Raw genomic sequence first — 19173 nt, 5'->3', positions numbered from 1 at the left:
TGGGGGCGGAGCGGGCCGCGGCCCCGGCTGTTCCGAGGCCGGCCTAGGGAAGGCTGCTGTCCTCCTCACGCTGCCACGATGGTCTTTCCCCAGTGAAATAACACGCAAGGGGCCGCCTCCGGGCGGGCGAGAGGGCAGAGCTGGGGCCCCGGCCCCGCAGCCCCGGCTAGGCGCGAGTTTTGTCCAGTGTTCGTCCAGGTTCGGGGCCCAGGCACCAGAGATAAGCGCCACAACAGCCAGACGGGTAGGGAAGGTGAGGAAGGAGCGGTAACGTCCCCAGGAAGGAGGATCACAGAATCCTTTAGGTTGGAAAAGACCTTCAGGAACATCGAGTCCAACCGTTAACCTCACCCTGCCATCCCACCGCTAAACCATGGCCCTAAGCGCCTCGTCTGCCCGTCTTTTAAACACCTCCAGGGATGGGGACTCGACCACGTCCCTGGGCAGTCTGTTCCAAAGCTTAACAACACTTTTGGTGATGTTCCCTATGTCCAACCTAAACCCACCTTGGCGCAACTTGAGGCCATTTCCTCTTGTCTTACCACCCCTTACCTGGGAGTACAGGGCAGGAAACGGGCACGGAGGGGCAGGTTCTGACCAGGAGATGTTTCTCCACGTGGTACAGCGCAAAACGGGGAACGTTGTTGCTGCAGGATGCTGTGGCTGCCGGCCTCTTCCCTGCCTGCAAAGGGCACCTCTGCAAACCCATCAAAGAAACATCCCTCTGAGCTGCTACGTACAGATTTCAAAATCGCCTTTCATTAACAAGTCTCAGGCCTGCAGAGGGCTGGAAGTGTGTCCCAGGAGGCTGCCACCATGGGCTGCCTCCATTCACACGGACTCCCTTAACATCCCCTGGCCATCGCTGGGGACGGGACAGTGCGCTTGGCTGGACCTGGGCCTGACCCAGCAGAGCGAGTGGGTTTAAGCCCCTGGGATAGACGTGGCATCCCTCCTCGAGCCACTCCACACAGAAAAAACAGAACAACAACATGCACCTGCCCCCTGCCTCAAACTCCATTTGTAGCAGGGATACCAAGTACTCTGCATGTGAAAAAAGAAAAGCCAACTTCAGTTTCATGTTTCACAATATATAATTACAGTGAAGTAACACCAGGTTTGTATGAAATGCAAGCCTATTTGATTCTAAAGGAAGAATCCATTTGCCCTTCAAGAAAGTGCTCCGAGAAGCCTGTGGGTTTTCTGCATTGCAGATCTAGCCCCGTCATTGCATCTTCTCATGCTTCAGCCTCACGCTGAAATACAATGCTGTCAGGAACACTATTTCCTGGCTTTGCTGCAGTGGCAGCACACGCAGTCTTTGGCAGTGACGCTGCTTTTGCACTGGTGCCAAACCTCATGATGAATAAGGTGTGTCAAACACAGCAAATTAGTGCTCAATCTAGTATGGAAATAACAAGGATCTTATCTCAAAGCACAGCACTTCTCAATCCGATGAGCTGCCCCAGAAAGAAACTAAAAATGCAAAGGTGAAGAAGTATTTATAGATATAGTCTTAGCTGAGTAGAATATTAAAAATACCATTCGGAAAGCATAGTCAGGGAGAAATGTGATGTGTTGTAACAAAGGGGGAAATCAGATGCATTATCTAACAAAGTTTTCAAACACTCAAGCAGCACTATTGTAGAATAACACTTGGAATACATTACTACTACTGCAAGATAGATTTCCATTCCTTCCTCTTGCAATCTTTCACCTTACAAGTGCATATAATATTTGTATTCTGATTATTTATACGCTCAATTGTCTTTAGATACTGGTAAAAGGATCGTAATCCCCAAAGGAATTATTATTGCTTAATTTCTGCTGTGGGGACTATTTCCTGGTATGTCTAAATCTGAGCTTCAGTGGCATTGTCTGTCAAAATACACTTGCCAACAGAAAGGCCATACTTAAAGCCTGTGGGTTTGGCATGTGGGTTACGTACCAATCAAAGCTGCAAGATGACTGCTCAGAGCAAGCACAGCTGGTGTCTTCGGTGTTGACTAATTTACGAAGAAACAAAAACTTGAGTTTTTTTCTTGCCACCTCGGGGTGAGTATGTTTCACTAGAAGCAAACTCGGAGTGCTTTTTCCTGAAAGGATAGAGTAATTTTCTGCATGCATTGCCTTGAAGAATAATGGAATTAAATGGAATCAAAACTCATTGTTGAACAGTTTTGTTGAAGCCAGAATGAAAAAAGGCCTGTTAATCTCTATGGTAATAAGCATTCATCAGAAAAAATGTTTCACCTCTTAAACCAGTGGTAGAAAGGTATGTCAACCCCGTTAAAAAGATCACACAATTAACATTCAACTCCAGACCTCAGCAGGCAAGCCTGGAGGCGATTGTACTTGCATTTCTTTCAAGAATATCACAGTCCAATCTTTCCCATTTTCATAACAGAATTAATGAGGTCATTGATTACATTCCTGGCCCTCTAATACTACTAAAAAGCATCTCAACATTTCATTTTGCAAAATTTGAGCACAACCTACTTGCTCAGGTAAAAATTCAATTAAACTTCTACATAACTCTGGTATTCAGTTCGCTTGCATCATTTCTTTTAGGTCATCTTTAGCTGAAATCAGAGTCTGGTGAGAACGAACGTCACCTACTTACTTCCAATTCTTTTTTTTTTTTTTTTAAACTTCTTGAGCTTCATTAATTATTGACTTAAGCTTTTATTCCTCTTAATTTCATTCCCAGCAGGAAATGAGAAAGATAATTTTCCAACTTCAGACTTTTCTAGCAGCAGTTGGCATAACTCAAACGATGGACAGTGTTACTTTATTTTCAAACACAGGTTGAACACTTTTGGAGTGGGAGGCTTACAGGAAGGTAGTTTCTTATCTGTGACTCGCGTCATATAATGACCTGCTAATTCTTATCAGGCCATTTCATAATGGACTTTAGTCTTAATTGAAACCGTCAAGTAAGGTTAGACTTCACATTTAGGCATAGAAGGCAATTTGATGATCACAACAGATTCCATGAGCTAGAACACAGAGTATTTTGCCATGAAAATACTTAGAAACATAGAAATGTTTAGGTTGGGAAAGACGTTTAAGATCATAAAGTCCGACTGTTAACCTAACCCTGCCATCCCACCACTAAACCACGTCCCTAAGCACCTCATCTACCCATCTTTAAATACCTCCAGGGATGGGGACTCCACCACTTCACTGGGCAGCCCGTTCCAGTGCCTGACAACCCTTTCTGTGAAGAAATTTTTCCTAATGTCCAATCTAAACCTGCCCTGGAGCAACTTCAGACCATTTCCCCTTGTCCTATCACCCGTTACCAGGGAGAAGAGGCCGACCCCCACCTCGCTACAGCCTCCTGTCAGGCAGTTGTAGAGGGGGATAAGGTCTCCCCTCAGGCTCCTCTTCTCCAGGCTAAACAACCCCAGTTCCCTCAGCTGCTCCTCACAAGACTTGTGCTCCAGACCCCTCACCAGCTTTGTTGCTCTCCTTTGAACATGTTCCGGTAACTTCTACCAATCTGAGGAAAATTTACTACTACAAAAGAACTTTTTGCAACTGGGCTTTCTACCCCAGAGTCCATTTTCAAGCTGCTAGAAACAGCCTCTTCTGTAAGTGATGTTTGCTAAGAAGAGAGCAGGAGCAAAATTGGCTTAGATTTTCACATTTTCTCTCCTACTTTGAGAATTTTTGTCAGGCTGTTCAATACAGACAAGTATTCAATATGTGGAACATTTTGGGGTGTTAGGTTTTTTGTGGGGCTTTTTTTTTTTTCTTTTTTTTAAACTCACTGACTAGGTCAATACAAAACCCACATGGGACTGGCTTGATTTTAAGATTGATACTGCAGACTTTCCTGAAGGCCTTTGTGTTGTTGCCCTCTTCATTTCTAACTCACTAGTTAGTTCAGTTACAGGAAACAAGCCCAGGTAACACAAATATCCAACTTCTACAAAAAACAAAACTTAGGTAGTACAAGGATAGATCACAAATTTTCAGGCAAGATCAGAAACCTTATTCTTGTAACGGGAATTCTGAAGATCAGAATAATTTACAGTGCTTCCAGACTACTCTATGTTTATGCCTCATTCTTTGTCTTCAGCAGGGTTTTTTGTTTGGTTTTGTTTTTGTTTGTTTGGGGTTTTTTTTTGGTTTTTTTTTTTTTAAAGTAACTGTAGGTAAATTCTGCTGTAGGCTTAGTCATTTTTCCACCACTCACTTCAACTCAGTTGTGGACATCTGTCTGTCTACAGACATAACCCTTATTTTCCCACTGCAAGTAGGGCATCTGAGAGAAGGGTGGAGTTGCAAACACCTCCTGCGAATCCAACCCAAACACCAGCCACATTCATTGCTCTGTTTGATGTATTCAAGCAGATAATACACGCTTGCAGATGTTACTTGACCCTAGATTGTCATGGCCTTTCCTCCCACAGAGATTTCTATAAAAAAAGGCAAGACTTGCATTCTTCAAGGTGTAACATTCGTAATTAAACCATGCTGCTGAGAACCTAGTTTCAGTACCAGCAGGACCTTGGGAGGAAAAGGCTATGGACGATCCTTCACATTCGCTATAAGCTGCTAACTCTTCCCTCTGACTCAGCAAAGCACAATCGACAGCTCCCCAAATAGCCTGATGCAGTTTAAAAAAAAAAAATCCTGAGGTGACAATCTGCTTTGTTACAGGATGTAGATTTTTGCAAGAAACCAGAAGGAAGTTGGTCTCACACAAGCAAATTTGTTTGGAGAGCTCTTGCATACGACAAGGGCATATCCTTGTTTCCCAAACTACTTTATCCAGGGAAGATTCATTCATAGGCAGACCCTTGTAACAGCAGCAGCCTCCAGAAAGCTTATAATCTGTCACACTTTGGGCACTGCCTCAGTCGGGTAAGACTCAGAAAGTGCCTGACTGGCACTCAGAAACCAGAAGCATTGCTCTCTGTATTTCTGAACCCTGGTAGCAAATACCTCTGGAGGATGCCACTCAAGAATGAGGTGGTCAAATCCAAATTCAGCACTGAATGCCAGGACAGTGACACTGCCCTGAGGAGTGCCAGACAGGGACACCGTGGTTTCACCTTTGAACACGTGGCACATGGGCAGCTTGTAAGAAATACAAAATCCAAGCATCTCCACAGTTATCAACGCAACATCAAGACAAATGAGCATGAGCGAAGGAAGAGTTGACAAGTCTGACCTAATATTTTAAGCTCTTACAAGCATTTTAAGCTCCTCAGGCACACTGCCTGACAAGTATTTACTGCTACAGGCTCTCCGAGAAAAAGCTTAATTGTAACAAGAAACAGACAGCAATTCTGATCCTGGTGCACTTCATTAAAAAGCTGAAAGGAGCACAGACAGCGATAGTCAGTAGAAAAAAGGTAAGGCATTGGACAATATTTTAAGGTAAAGACAGAAAAATACTTTGGTTTTAATTCTGAACACAGCCCAAAAAGCAGCATTTCCTACTTGGAAAAAGATAGAGATTTTGAATGAAGCAGAATATATTTGCATTTCAAGTGACAAACACAAAGTTTAAAAATCAAAATATTTTAATAACCAGTAATTGGGAGAGGTCCCCTTACTACATTTTGGACTAGCAGCTACTCTACAGATGAAAGCCAGTTTAACATTTTGTGCGAGTTTCCTGCCTTGCAATATACAAAGGTACGTAGCTTATTCTATAATTCCAGCAATATAAATACAACACTAAATAAAATCTTAACGTATTTTGACTATTTCAAGTCCTGTGCTGCCACACTGTACTGCGTAAACAAATTATTACATGGAGTTACAGAAAGCTAGCACACTGGAAACATTGCCTCATTCCACAGTTTATACAGATTTATACACTTAAACTGCTAGCTTAAAAAGATTACACAACTAATTCAGTAAAAAGGGTCACGTGTTTTATGTGACAAATTAATTGTGTTGTTTAAAGCTGGCTATAGATTAAGCTATTGGACCGTGAATAAACAACTTCTTGTAACAAATATGCAATCCCAGAAATACAACTCCCTTAAACTGCATTTGCACTTAATATGTCTTTTCATCCAGATGAAAATAAATGCATGTTCAAGAACAAAATAAAATCTCTTATTAAATCATCTGCAGAATTTATTAGGTCTTATTTAATATACTCAATACTTTATCAAGCTAGTTGCATATAGTGATCTCCACCATATACATTACAATTTCTGTGCATCATCTAAAAAAAAAGTCACCAAAAAGTAATATTTTACAGGTTACAGTTAACTTTGAATTAAACTAAAAGTGAACCCTTCTGTAATTTAAGACACCCTCACATTGCTTCTAATTGCAATATTTAAATTAGGTTTCACAGCAAGCTCAACCTGCATTTCAATGAAAAGAGGTTACTCTCATCTCAACTTCTGGATTTCTAGAGTTTACCATCTTAACACCACAAAAAATTTACTGTGGTATTTACTCCAAGTAAGGAGAAAAGAATATGACAATTCCTTTACAACAAAGCCTGCTCAGAATACATATACCTCAAAAAAATTAGGAAACGCCTCCAGTAAAAGGAATTCACCCAATTTGTGAATGGAAAAAGCATTTTAGGTCCTTCTTGTTTATCGCTTGGAGCTGCTCATAAAAAGTAAAACCAGTAAGGACGATGGGTAAACTGGTATTGGATATGACTTAAAGCAAAGAAAATTAGAAAAAAAGCAGATTCTACCTGCAACGAACATTTCTCAATTTAGAAGAAATTTTAAAAGGGTCTCACACAGATAATTAACCAATAGGTTTTCTGGTATCTTCGTAGGATGCTAGTTTACTGGCCAGGCACATATATTGTAAATATACAAAGAATCCAGAGTGCTGAAATTTACACAGCACTTAAAGGACTTAACGTAACAGAGGTGGGTAGGACACAGGAAAAATATTTAACAACTTATATAAATATATTAAAATCTCAGCAAGAAATATAAGAGCCCATGCACACAAGACAGTAAATTGAAAAAACATTTAAGACTTGACTTTTCCTTTCAACAGCACTGACACCTGAATTCCGGAAAGTTAACAATTTACAGTATCTTTTAACAGTCTTTCTCCACACAATCTGTATGTACTGAATCATACCAACATTACACAGCACATGAACAAGCAGCAGATGCATCAAGGGAACAAGAGATATGTGCATCATGTGGCCTGCCTGGTTAGAGGCAAATATCAGAAAAATCATTTCTGACATAGGCAGAGATACAATCGATATATGTAATTGTATACCCGTCATTTTCAAGACTTAATCCACAGTATGGGAAAGGGGAGCTTTAGATAAAAATTATGTACCCAGTCCCAGAAGTGACAGAAGCAGAGATTTGTCTTTCAAAAACTGGGTCCATTCTGGACTGGCCTTGATGCACATGCAGTATGTTTGTTTTCAGAATGCAAGATTAATTGGGAATGTCTGCACTAGTGTTTCGATTTCCGTATTTGTGATGGATGATTAGCAATACAACGCCTAAGAAGAAACATATAGACCCAACAGTGATGTAAGCAATTCCCAGAAAGGGATTTTTGCCTCCCATCCACGAGATGGTGCTTAGGATCATTCTTTTCCGTCCATCAAAACTGTGTACAGGATAATCTGAAAAAATATATAGGAAAACAAGAAGCAGGTTTCCAAATCTAGCTTTATGTGGTCAGGCTCATTAAAATTCTGGATCATTTCACTCAGGTCCCAAACAGAAACTACCACCTTTGAGTACCGAAAGTGCAAATAGCCACGTTGGGAGATGTTAACCCCTTTTTAAGGGAAGAGTAAACACATGATTTAGCGGATTTTTGAAAGCAGCTTCAATAAAATGAAGGAAATCTGCATTTTAGTTTTTGAGTATATTTTAGTACAAAGTTTTTCTTAGTGACTTTATGCTCGTTCAGTTTTATATGCACACCCCACATTTTTGCAGCAAAAGGAAAATACTGCAGTAGCTATTTAAAAATGATCATCAAGTGCTTTTGGATTTTAAAAATTTGGTAACTATGACAACCCTCCTCCTCTAGTGTCCTGCACTTCTACCTAGTCTTTAGTTTGTCCAAAATAGAATGACAGACTTCCCCGCCTGATCCACAGCTACAGCATTTTTCTGACCTCCAAAGTCAGTCTGCCATTGATTGCATATTGTCATTACACCCTGAAGTTAAAGTTCTCCAATTTCCAGGCCACCAACTACCTCTGTTCTTTCCTTCTTCCTATGCTTCTCTCAATTCCTTTACACCACCCAAGCAATGTGATTCCCCTCTCACTATGAAGCTACAAATTTAATTTTATACACAGATTGGAGCAATTGCACAGCAGAGCCGGCTGCTCTGGAGCAAGTCTACAAGTAGAGAATAACCTCACAACAATACGTGGAGCCACAAGAGGACCCAGTGCAGGTCATCACCTCCTGAATGGATGTTAATTCCCGCACCCATGAGAAATGTCTCTCCCAGATACTCAATACCCTTCAGTGTCAAAGCAGTAATTAAGATGCCATAGGAAAGCACAGGAAGGCATCAAAGAATCAGTAGTGCATACGCTCATAAGTAAAAATGCACACTACAAATTGGCCACATTGTCAACCTAAGGGTAAATAAAGTGTGCCCATATATACTATTTTGCAGAAAGCAGAACCTGGATAGCTATTATTTATGCCATTTAACAGATTTCAAGAAGGCTTATCAGCTCACCTGAAGGCTAAGCATCACCTGAACTACGCTTAAGCATCTTCCTGTCAGCCAAAATGCAGGTAGTCTGCCCAAAAATTATCAGATGAAAATGCTCCCATCCATAGTCTTAAGCCTCGATCCCACATGACACAGCTATTGGGGACCGCAAGTATCCATAAACATTAACAAGATGTGGGAGAAAAGTGAGTGAGACTGACCATACACCTGCAAGAATTCAAGTTAGGCATACAGAGAAGACACTAGTGTCCTCCAAAATATGCCTACTAGGTAAATTCTACACTGGAATCTTCCCTAGGATTAACATCCCCGCTATCTCCTCACAAGAGTTGTGACTCTTCACTACAGAGTTGATTTTTTTTTTTTTTTTTTTTAAACTGAACTAAGGTTTTCATCCTGGTTAAAAAAAAAAAATGTAGTTTTATATTAATTCAGTTTTGTATGAACTACAAAATAGGTTAAAAATGCTATGATTAAAATTCTACTTACATTAAAGAGTGTAAGACTAACCCAGTCATTTCACTTATGAAGCTTAAAAACCAGACGGGTTTTCAAGTTCTAACAGGCCACACACAAGTTAATTCTATAAAACTTGCACAGACGTATGAGAAGGTAAGCATTCTACCCAGTTCTCACTACCAGTTTCCAACCACAGCTCAATACCATCTTTTTTTAGAGATGGTAAGAAAAAAGGCTAGCTTAATTTTAACTTGCACAAATACACACCCATGCAACCCAGCTAAGGTCCTTAGCTACTTTCAAAGGTTTTTCAAAGGATACTGTATGTGATTTCCAAAGAATATTTTCCAGCCCGCAAGGTAGGTTGTAAATTATTCTTCCTTTCAATGAGACGATACAGCTTGCGAAACGTTGGCAGAGCAGCAGTACGCATCCACACGATGAAGTCTTCATTGATAAAGCCATTGTTGTCAGGATCCGAATCCAGCATGTACACTGGCTCAGGCCAGTTTACAGGTTTTGTTGTGCCTAGGATTATACAAAAATAATAAAGTATTTCAAATACAGGACTATAACACAGTGGCCCATCAAAATTCATTCTAATATTACAAAAAAACACACTAACTTCTGAACAGTATGAACAGACAGGCTGGCACACTACTATTGCAAGACACTGGGCTGTTCAGGAACTTTTTCTTTTCCAGATTGAATAGTGGTGCATATCCATTTATTCTCATGACAGCACTGTTCATTTGTTTAAACAACTTTGCCTCCCTACACATTTAGATAGCTAGGAAGTCTCATCTCAAAACATTACCTTAGTGAGACAGTTCTCCATTATGGTAATAGCTCCTCTGCTCACTTGTTAAAGAGTCTGACTACCACTTACTGGACCACAAGCAAATAAAATCACGTACAACGTTTTAGATGATGCCATACTAATGCTTTTGCTAATTTTGTTGGAAATACCTTATCTTACAGTGTAGAATTGTAAGGTATCTGTTTTTCCAAGGGTAGCAACACATTGGTAACATGTAATTTGGCTGTGACTAAGCAAGAAACCCACATCAGGTTAAACCTGAAATTATTATATACCTTGCATAAACACACACACCCCCCTTAGAGCCCTGAGGAAGATTATTCTCAGACATCGGTAGCCAAAGAACACTTTGATTTACCAAATTGTACTTAACCTAACAAATAAGATAAATCAGTCACTTGTAAGCACAAAAAAGAATCAGGATTTCTAAAAACTTTGCACGTTCTACCAGCAGAAACATTCAAATAAATATGAAGAGTTTGATTAAACAATTCTGGAGTTTCTTTTCAAGTTAAATCCAAGCATCACAGCAGTTGTACGGTTTTTGGCTGGGACAGAGTTAAATTTCTTCATAGTAGCTTGTATCCTGCTACCTTTTGGATTTGTGATGAAAACAATGTTGATAACACACTGATGTTTTATTTATTGTTGAACAGCGCTTACACAGCCTCAAGGCCTATTCTGCTCCTCAGCCAGTAGGCTGGGGGTGCCCAGCTGGGACAGCTGACCCCAACTGCCCAAAGGGATATTCCATACCATATGACATCATGCTCAACAATAAAACTGGGCAGATGGAGGTTGGCAGGGGCTGCCATTGCTCAGGGACTGTCTGGGCATTGATCAGTGGGTAGTGAGCAATTGTTTTCTTTTGCACCTCTTGGGTTTTATTCTCTGTTTGATGGGTTTTTTCTTACAACTTTTTAAAATTGTTAAACTGCCTTTATCTCAACCCACAAGCTTCCTCAGTTTTACCCTTCCGATTCTCCCCGCTCCGTCCCACTGAGGGGGACAGGGTGTTAGTGAGTGGCTGTGTGGTGCTTAATTGCCAGCCAGGGTTAAACCACAACAGCAGTGCACATATTAGGTTTTTCTTGGTATTCAAAGTAGGAAAAAAAAAATTACAGTTAATGATTACAGTAAACTTAAAACCCAAACACTTTCACATGAAATTTGCGGGGTTCATTCTTTAAAGACAACCTTTTTAGATAGCAGAGTAGCCCTTAGCTTGGACTTCTTCGGAAAACCACAATATTTTTAATTAGCATGTTCACTAAAATATTGTCAATGAGGCAACACTCACTGGAATCAAAGTGTCTTTGAAATGTTTCGTTCTTAAGATTTTGCATTTTTTTTTACCTTGGAAAAGCACAGTTAAGTTATTTCCACCTCCTGTAGGATTCCTGAACTTCACATTTTTATCTGTCCACCACGCAATGCCTTTTTTAATCAAAGGAATAGCAGTTCTTGTGTCATTATCAATGTGGTATAATTTCAATGTATCTAAGGAGAAAATCAAATTAGAAAACCAGCTTAAGAAACTTTCCTTAGACAGATGATCCTGATAGGCAGTGAAACAATTACCCCAGGAGAAAAAAAAACAAACAAAATAACTAGACAAGGCATTTATTACCCGCCTGCCACAATCACAAGCTGTTCTCTAAGAATCAATGTATACTAGATTGCAGCGTATTATCCATATACGATATCTGTATGTCTACTCCACAGCAGTAACAGCTTCTCACAACAGGAACTTCCATTCTTTGTACTCTGTCAGATCAAATTAATTCTGATAGCAATTTTGAGAAAAGCAACAGCAGTACAACACAAGATATTTATTTTATTCGGAACAATAAAAATACGTTATTTCAAAACAGAAAAGCCCATGATGTCTTTATCCAGAACAATTTGCAACACAGCACAAAAGATACACTAAGATAACAAAAACATCTAAGTGATAACTTAAAATTGTGTTACCGTACCATTAAACATACTGTTGGCAATAGCTCCACAAGGAGCAATGGGTTTGTCCTCATTCGTGCGGTAAGGCTCACATTCCTTACTTGGATTCTGATAGTCAGAAAGAAAAAAGGTAGATGAGTCTGTGCTCATTTATCCTACCCTGTTTTTTACTACAGCATCTCAGTAATGTGCACATCTCAAATGCACCACAAAACAATCTTTGCACAAATCAGGTTATTTACAAATACTTCAGCATTCAATACTAGTTAGCATGACTGACTTTTCTTTTCATGGTCATACTAAAAATAAGGCTTTTCTTGGAAACTATTAGAACTTTTTTCTTTTATTTTTTAATAGAAACAGAGTTCCAACATGAAGTATTCAAGTATTCTTCTATTAAAGGGTTGGGTTTTTTAAAGTATGCATCAGTGCTATAGAAAATAAGACTTTAATAAGAAACCAAATGTAACAAAATGCAAAAGGTTGCAAGGGCTCCCAACAGCATGTGAAAATGCAAGCAGAAAGAGCTCTCGCCCCTCCAACCCTGTGTCAGTCATCCAATGTAGCCTCCTGAAACCCTCCCCTTTTTTGAAGTTTACAGGTAAAAGGGAGAATCATACTTACTGGAGCAAGAACCCAACTGTATTTCCACTCCTCATAAAAATTAGGAAGAGGAGAGGTATGGCCCTAAACATTACACAGTTACTTGAACAGAATACACAGTACTGATATTTTCCAGTATCACTGGTTCAGTATTGAACCAGAGTCTACAAAAATTAATGCATTTAGCTGCAATTTCCAAACCAAGTGCTAGGTAACCAAATATTATTTTATACTGAAAACAAATACTTCAGACAGAATGGATACAGATAGATACTACTGACTGAAGATAAAAATACAGTTTGAAACTACTCAAATTTGAGAAGCGATTGAAGTATTGCGTTACTGACGTGAAATTTTACAGTTATTTTCTGTAAACAAAATATGCATTCCTTGTGGTTGTTTTCTGTTATGCAAAAATTCTAGTATGTCATTTTCATTAAACTAAATACTCTGCCATGCGGTGATTTATGCAACAGTCAGAAGTTAGTTGCTTATTAATATCCCGGCATAAATACCTACAAGTAACGAACTGTTATCTCCATTTAGCTGGCTGTCATCTCGGGATTTCACATAACGACGATGGTTTTGATAGAAGTTGGAAAGTCCATAATACATGAATACATTGCTCTACAAGAAGCAAGATGGGGCAAGAAGGGTTTTCATTCACACAAAGAACAGATCAATAAAGCACATGAACACACTAATTCTCATAAAGCTTAAATTTTAACCTCTAAACACAGAGTTTTGCTTTACAGCAACGTTCATAAAGCAGAAGCCTCAGTCCTGCCTTCACACTGAGTACGCAGGGTGCTGTCCTAAGCTGGCACCCTTAATTCAAACGGTATCAACATCCTATAAACTATCAGAATAACATTCACCAGCACTAACTCCAACAACTATCTTGCCTGATGTTAAGCACATAAGCCTCATTATTTGCCTCCAGTTTGTCAGAAAGCATTTACCTGGTATTTCTAATTCTAGTTGAACTGAGGGTGGGGTTTTTTTTTAAATCATGCAGGAACAGCTGATCTACTCGCCAGCTATATGACACATATGGTAAATCTAAACGTGTAAAACACAAGCATTCCATTTAATGTCGGACATTTCCAGATAAACAGAGGCATTAAGAACCATCTGACCCCTGCTACTGAAAAGGCACAAAAAGTGAGATCCAAGTTCACAGGAAAAGTATAAATAATCCTTTAAAATAGAAGGGGGGAAACAGCTTTCCTACCGATAATGAAATAAACCATATAACCTGTTCTAATTTCACTTTGCACACACGGTAGCATACCTCAAATGAATGTTCCAGTGTGAAGTTGATGGTGCAGCTACAAGGTACCTTGCTGTCCCAAGACACATTTAAACATTTGTTGCAGGGACTAGAAGGCTCTGTTCCTGTATAGTCAATCTGTAACAGAAAAGAACTCATTAATTTACAATGGGAGAGTAAAGAAAATTGATTAATAAGCCAGAAGGTTGACGTGGCATTTATTTTGCAATCATATTACACCTCAACTCCAAAAGCCCATTCAGACCTATTTGATGATCTCAAGAGGTCCCTCCCAACGTAAATGATTTTGTGACTCTGCCTGTATGCTCCATTTCAGCCTCAAACAGATTTAACACCGAGATAGGCCATTAGTGCTGGGGGGGAGGGGGAAGAACGCACACCAAAACACAAACTGCAGATACTCCAGACAACACGATGTTTCCAAACACACACACAATACAACATGCAGAGCTCAGCTTTTACGTGCTTTCCAGAGAGGTTAAATTTTTAAAAGTTTACCTAGATTTTTAATAAAAGAGTTTTGCACAAGAAAACTTGCTTTGCTGCCCATTTTTAGGCATCTGTCAGAAGATTTAAAAAAAAAAAATTTAAAAAAAAGAAAAATCACTTCATGCCCAAGAACTCTCCTAAAATAAGGAAGATGAAGACGCTAATACTGTTTTTCCAGGAATAGTAAAATACCAGTAGATGGGGAAGAAAGGTGATCCGTGTTAGTTTGGCTTATACAGCATTATCTGTATTTAATAGTGTAGCTCAAAAAAAAAAAAAAAAAAAGTCTGCCTATAGACTATGTATTTCTACACTTACTATGAATTTCCTATTTAGAATTTACACTCAGATTGGTGCAACAAAGACCAAGTTATGGCAACAAACCATTAACAGCAGTATCATTTGAACTACAATGCCTATGCGGTTTTCTGAAAGACTACTGCAAACAGTTGGCCCTGATTTATGCCTGCAGTGAAACGCATTGTCAAGAATTAGAACGATTTATGATCGGTCCTAATATCTGTATCAAGGTTACCTAAAACAAACATGCAGCTTCAGTTCAGGGAACAACCGAAGCCTGTTTTCCTCTGGATCTTCTTCAAGGTCTCTCTTCCTGCGATTTCTTCGATATCTATTGAGCTGCAGCCCTTCCCTCAGCACTTTTATTAGTATCTGCTCTGCTGCCAGATTTCTGACAGATGAGACCTACACCGTAAGGAGCCTCGCTGAAACGAGTCAGCTTCAGAAGCTATTAGCTGGCAGAGAGAGAGAGAGGCTCACATAATCTTTGCTTCCTCTGCTGAACAACACAGTGAGTTTATGCTGATCTAGAAATAGCACTGCTGCAGCAGTCCTGAACAGCTCTGTTCAGCTACGGCAGGCAGACAGACCGCCACTGCTCTCAACAAACAAAGCATCTCATTTGTTCAAGGCTAACTTGGTGTTTTGGTTTTTTCCCCCCCTGCTAAAGTAATCTTAAACAAGCATTTCCTGTAGAAAGAACTTAAACCTCCATATCCTGAGCTAGTTCTTCCCTTTGCGGAGAAGTTCTACAGCAAGAACAAAACTCATATACGCTAAGGTTGCAAAAGATCCAAAGATTTCACTTTCAAAAACATAATTGACTACATTCTGAGGAGCATGAAATTGATGTATATTGAAACAGAACTATGGTTTTGACCACTGCTATCAGCTTCAATGCTATCCAAGAGCTTTCCTGTACAGCAACTGCCAACACAAATGGGTTTTTTTCTGCATCCGTATTTCCAGGTTACCTTCAATGGATAGGTTAACTAAAGGGACAGAGGTATCTGTCTTCAACTCTTGACAAAATAACAAAACCAGGACTTTGAAAAGTGAAGACCTGACTTTGGGGTCCGCAGCAGGAACCCACCTGACCCAGAGTTCTGTCCCCAGGGATCGGCCAGCAGCTGAGTATGTCAGACCCATACAGCGCGAGCCCTTACCAACCACCCCTGATCTACAAGGCTGTATCCAGGTTATCCACCACCAAAGGCTTTTCAGGCTGCTGATGCCCTCCTCAGCTGATTTACATTTCTGCAGTGTAGAAATAACGTAACTATTGCACACACGTATTCTCCAAACCATTTATGACTTTGTAGCCTTCATATGCTGTCCCATATTTACCCTACTCTGCTTGGCCACTTCTTGTACAAAAGGCATCCCGTAACTCTGGTCCTCTTTGCTATCCTTCTCTGGAGATTTTATTAGTTTTTGTGAGATGGGGCTACCAGAACTGCACACAGCACTGAAGATGTATGCAACAATAATCTACTTTCTTTAGGTTCTTCATTCCTAGTCATGCATTAAAAGTCTATCTGGCTTTTTAACTACAATTACGCATTTCACAGCAGCAGCCAAAGACCTCTTTCCTGCACAATTAATGTTTTGGATATTCCTCAATTTTCATCACATTTTAATATGGTCTGTCAATGTTTCTTATCCATTCTAAATAAATAAATAAATAAAAATTCAGGAAATCCAGAACACTTTCATCCTTTAATAACAGGGCAAAAAGAGACATTTACAAGGCTGATTCCCATTTTCCACCCAAAAGAACCACAACCATGATAGACCCAAGATAAATGGCTGTTTATACCCTTTGAAACAGTGAGAAAATGGTAGAGAACCACCAACACAACCCCCTGTAATTCTAGTACACTTAAGCTGTTGGAAGTCTTCCACATTTGAATTCAAGAGAGCTTATAACGGAAATCAATGGAAAAGCTACATTTTCCTGTTCAGTCCTTGTACCTGTATGAGAACAGCACAGTCCAGAGATAATAATGGCTGCAGTATCCAGGTCCAGGAAAGGGCGATTCGAACTGCACATAAATATGTATTTAAGGGGCATAAAAACACATCCTAGTCAATTCCAATACACTGAGTTCACAGGCAGCTACATATGTATGTACACACACACACTTAACAAGTATGCTCTTGTCTAGGAGGTGGGTGTAAATAACTACCTCTGCTTCCTCCCCCGATAACGTTTTTAAAAGAGCTTAGTCACTGCACCCAGCTTCTGGATGTCCTGTCTCCCAGACCTGCATTTACAGCTGTTTGTGAGTAACATCTGGTGGCTACCGACAGAGCTCAGCTAAGTGTACAGGTAATAGCAGCGCCTTGCGCTGCATCCCTCACTGGTGTTCAGAGCCCAAATGCCAGTCTGTAAAATGCTTCATCTATGCTTTGTTGCTGCAACTGTAAAGCCTTTTTTGATTTAAATCTTTTTTTTTTTTCTCTTTTCCCCCAAATTGAGCTGCCTTTAGAATGATAAACTCACTCTCAGAATTTCTGCATTATAACACTTGATAAAATACATGTGAGGATCAGAGAACAGAACCCAAGTTTCCCCATTCTAACCCACGCACCCCAGCTGTCTGACCATACTCTCACAAGTCAAGAACTCCGTCCCTCCTGTCCTCACAGAAGCCCACCGGTCTGACTTGAGAGAGCTTCATGTGAGGGGGATGAGACAAGTCTGAACCCACACACTAAAACAAACCAACCAACCCCTTTCTAATCTCGAGTATCTCAAAATGAGAAAGGGTGGAATGCCAGCACCTGCCAACTTGTTTCCAGATATAAAGGGCTACTACTACTTTATATATGCAGTCTGATTGCGTAGGGGGGCATCAGTCATGCTGCCAGCTCACCTATGGATTTTCGTCCAGTACATTAGGTGGGAACATCTAGGTTTTGGCTCCTACTGCAACTTACTAGGAGTACGTGGCTGAGCTGCTAAGCAACAATAGTATACAAAAATTCTGTATATACCTACAGCAATAACATAGGCACAAGGAGTCGCTTACATTTTTGGACTCATGGAACTCTGATGTATTTCCCGTCCCTACAGATCAACGCATATCCAGCCATAATGGAAAAGAAGGGAGAGAAATTTATCCAATCATATTTACCTTACAATCATGATCTAAGACTTCATGTTGCTTTACTATCGAAATGCCTAGCTTAAATGCAATAGTCAAAAAAATCAGACTTAGCAAGGATTTTTTTTTTACTTCTATCCATTGAGTGTCCTGTTGAAAGCACGTGATTGTATTTACCTTAAATATGACTGTAACATGACAATTTAAAAGTCTACATACCCTTGACAACTTGGCAATGTTCTCTGAAGTGCCTGTGTCAATTTTCAGATGTTCTGCACACCCTCAAACCTTGACACAAGAAGCAATTGCTTTTCAAAAATATGTTTACATATAACATTTAGACATTGTAAAATACACTTCAGCTTTGTTTTTTTTCACTTCGGCTTCTCTCCGTGACTGGAATTTTAGTTCTTAACGTAAAATGGAAGTGAACCTTAAATTTGTTTTATTATCACATTGTTTGCATTTTAGCAGAAACATGAAAATATAATACCATTTGTTGTCTACCTCAGGATTTCTTTAGTTAATTGGGCTTCATGGCTACATTGCTACCACCAGCCAAGCCACCGTCTTGAACACTACTAATTTGAAGGTGACAGCTTACTCTGGTAACTAGAATGACTTGATCCACAAAAATTCATATTCTCCAGCACAGCAATACAACAAACTAGACTTTTTTTTTTTTTCTCCCCCCTACAATCTTGGTCGCAGTAGCTCGCTGAAACTAATCATAGCCATCAATCTGCTTGTCAAAGTTGTCCCTAAGCCCTTTGGGTTGTCTCCTTACAACACAAGGTGATTCTGTTATCAGTTAGACCTAACTGGGACACACAGTTTAGTTTTCAGTTAACGCTCAGCAACTTTTCACAGCGGTGATGTGGTTAATCATCAAATGCCAACGACTCCGTTTTCTGCAAGTATAATTAGAAAAAGCCACACTCTTCCATCTTAGTTTCTGAGTTTACTCTGCAAACCCTGGGCTCCCACAGAGCATCCAAGACGTTAAATCAGTAGCACACGTAAGAATTACAGCGGTGCACTCACCACGGAATTTGTTCAGTTTGTCCTGAAAGTACCGCTGCTTTGGGACACCTATAGACACGCAGCCCGCTGCCACAAGCCATCCCAAGGGTGACGCACGTACTTTCTGTACTACCGAGAACAAAGCCGGCACCGGGGCTGTGTTGATGGAACACCGGCCCCAGCTTGCCTGGAAGCTCACTCGGGAGCACCGGCAAGGCTGACAGGAGGGCTGCCAGCCACGCGGAGGGCATTCTGCGAGCTTAGCGTCTGCTCAGGGTAATTAACGAGACGGTTTGTGAAAGAGCACGAACGTTAAACCGAACCGGAACGGCCAGGGCGAGGCGGCCGTTCAGCCCAGCAACCGCCTCAGCCCCCGCCGCCTCCCGCCGAGCGCCGGCAGGAAGAGACGGGGGGCGGATTTCCCAGGGGGGGCC

At 40.4% G+C, this 19173-nt stretch overlaps 2 protein-coding genes across 2 annotated transcripts in view; both read right to left on the bottom strand.

Annotated features, from left to right (window-relative positions):
• LOC104132767 (cytochrome c oxidase subunit 7A2, mitochondrial) overlaps positions 1–527 on the bottom strand; it is a 4799-nt gene extending 4272 nt beyond the window's left edge. The window contains exon 1 of the mRNA XM_035901499.1: positions 507–527. Within this exon, the coding sequence (XP_035757392.1) occupies positions 507–527 (21 nt within the window). The remainder of the gene's footprint in view (positions 1–506) is intronic.
• Positions 528–4114: 3587 nt separating this feature from the next.
• TMEM30A (transmembrane protein 30A) lies at positions 4115–14260 on the bottom strand. Its single transcript, XM_035901485.1, has 6 exons — positions 13818–14260; positions 13043–13150; positions 11941–12028; positions 11318–11461; positions 9463–9669; positions 4115–7600 (listed from the first exon to the last, which is right to left on the bottom strand). Exons 1-6 carry the CDS (start codon positions 13953–13955, stop codon positions 7407–7409), a joined length of 879 nt encoding a protein of 292 aa, XP_035757378.1. The 5' UTR covers positions 13956–14260; the 3' UTR covers positions 4115–7406.
• Between the last annotated feature and the right edge of the window lie 4913 nt (positions 14261–19173).

The sequence above is a fragment of the Egretta garzetta genome, unplaced genomic scaffold, assembly GCF_000687185.1.
Source record: "Egretta garzetta isolate BGI_Z169 unplaced genomic scaffold, ASM68718v1 scaffold9, whole genome shotgun sequence".
NCBI classification, from domain to species: Eukaryota; Metazoa; Chordata; class Aves; order Pelecaniformes; family Ardeidae; genus Egretta; species Egretta garzetta.
Note: the sequence above shows the minus strand (reverse complement) of the source record. Positions and strands in the feature narration are given on the sequence as shown.

Bases quoted from the DNA above. Each gene is read 5' to 3' on its own strand.
- TMEM30A (XM_035901485.1), bottom strand. From the start codon at position 13,955: ATGAGTTCTTTTCTGTTACAGATTGACTATACAGGAACAGAGCCTTCT. The intron at 13,151-13,817 runs GTATGCTACCGT...TGCTTCTTGTAG, and splicing joins CACTGGAACATTCATTTGAG to AGCAATGTATTCATGTATTA. The intron at 7,601-9,462 runs GTATCCTTTGAA...ATATTTTTTCAG, and splicing joins TTCTTTGGAAATCACATACA to ATTATCCTGTACACAGTTTT.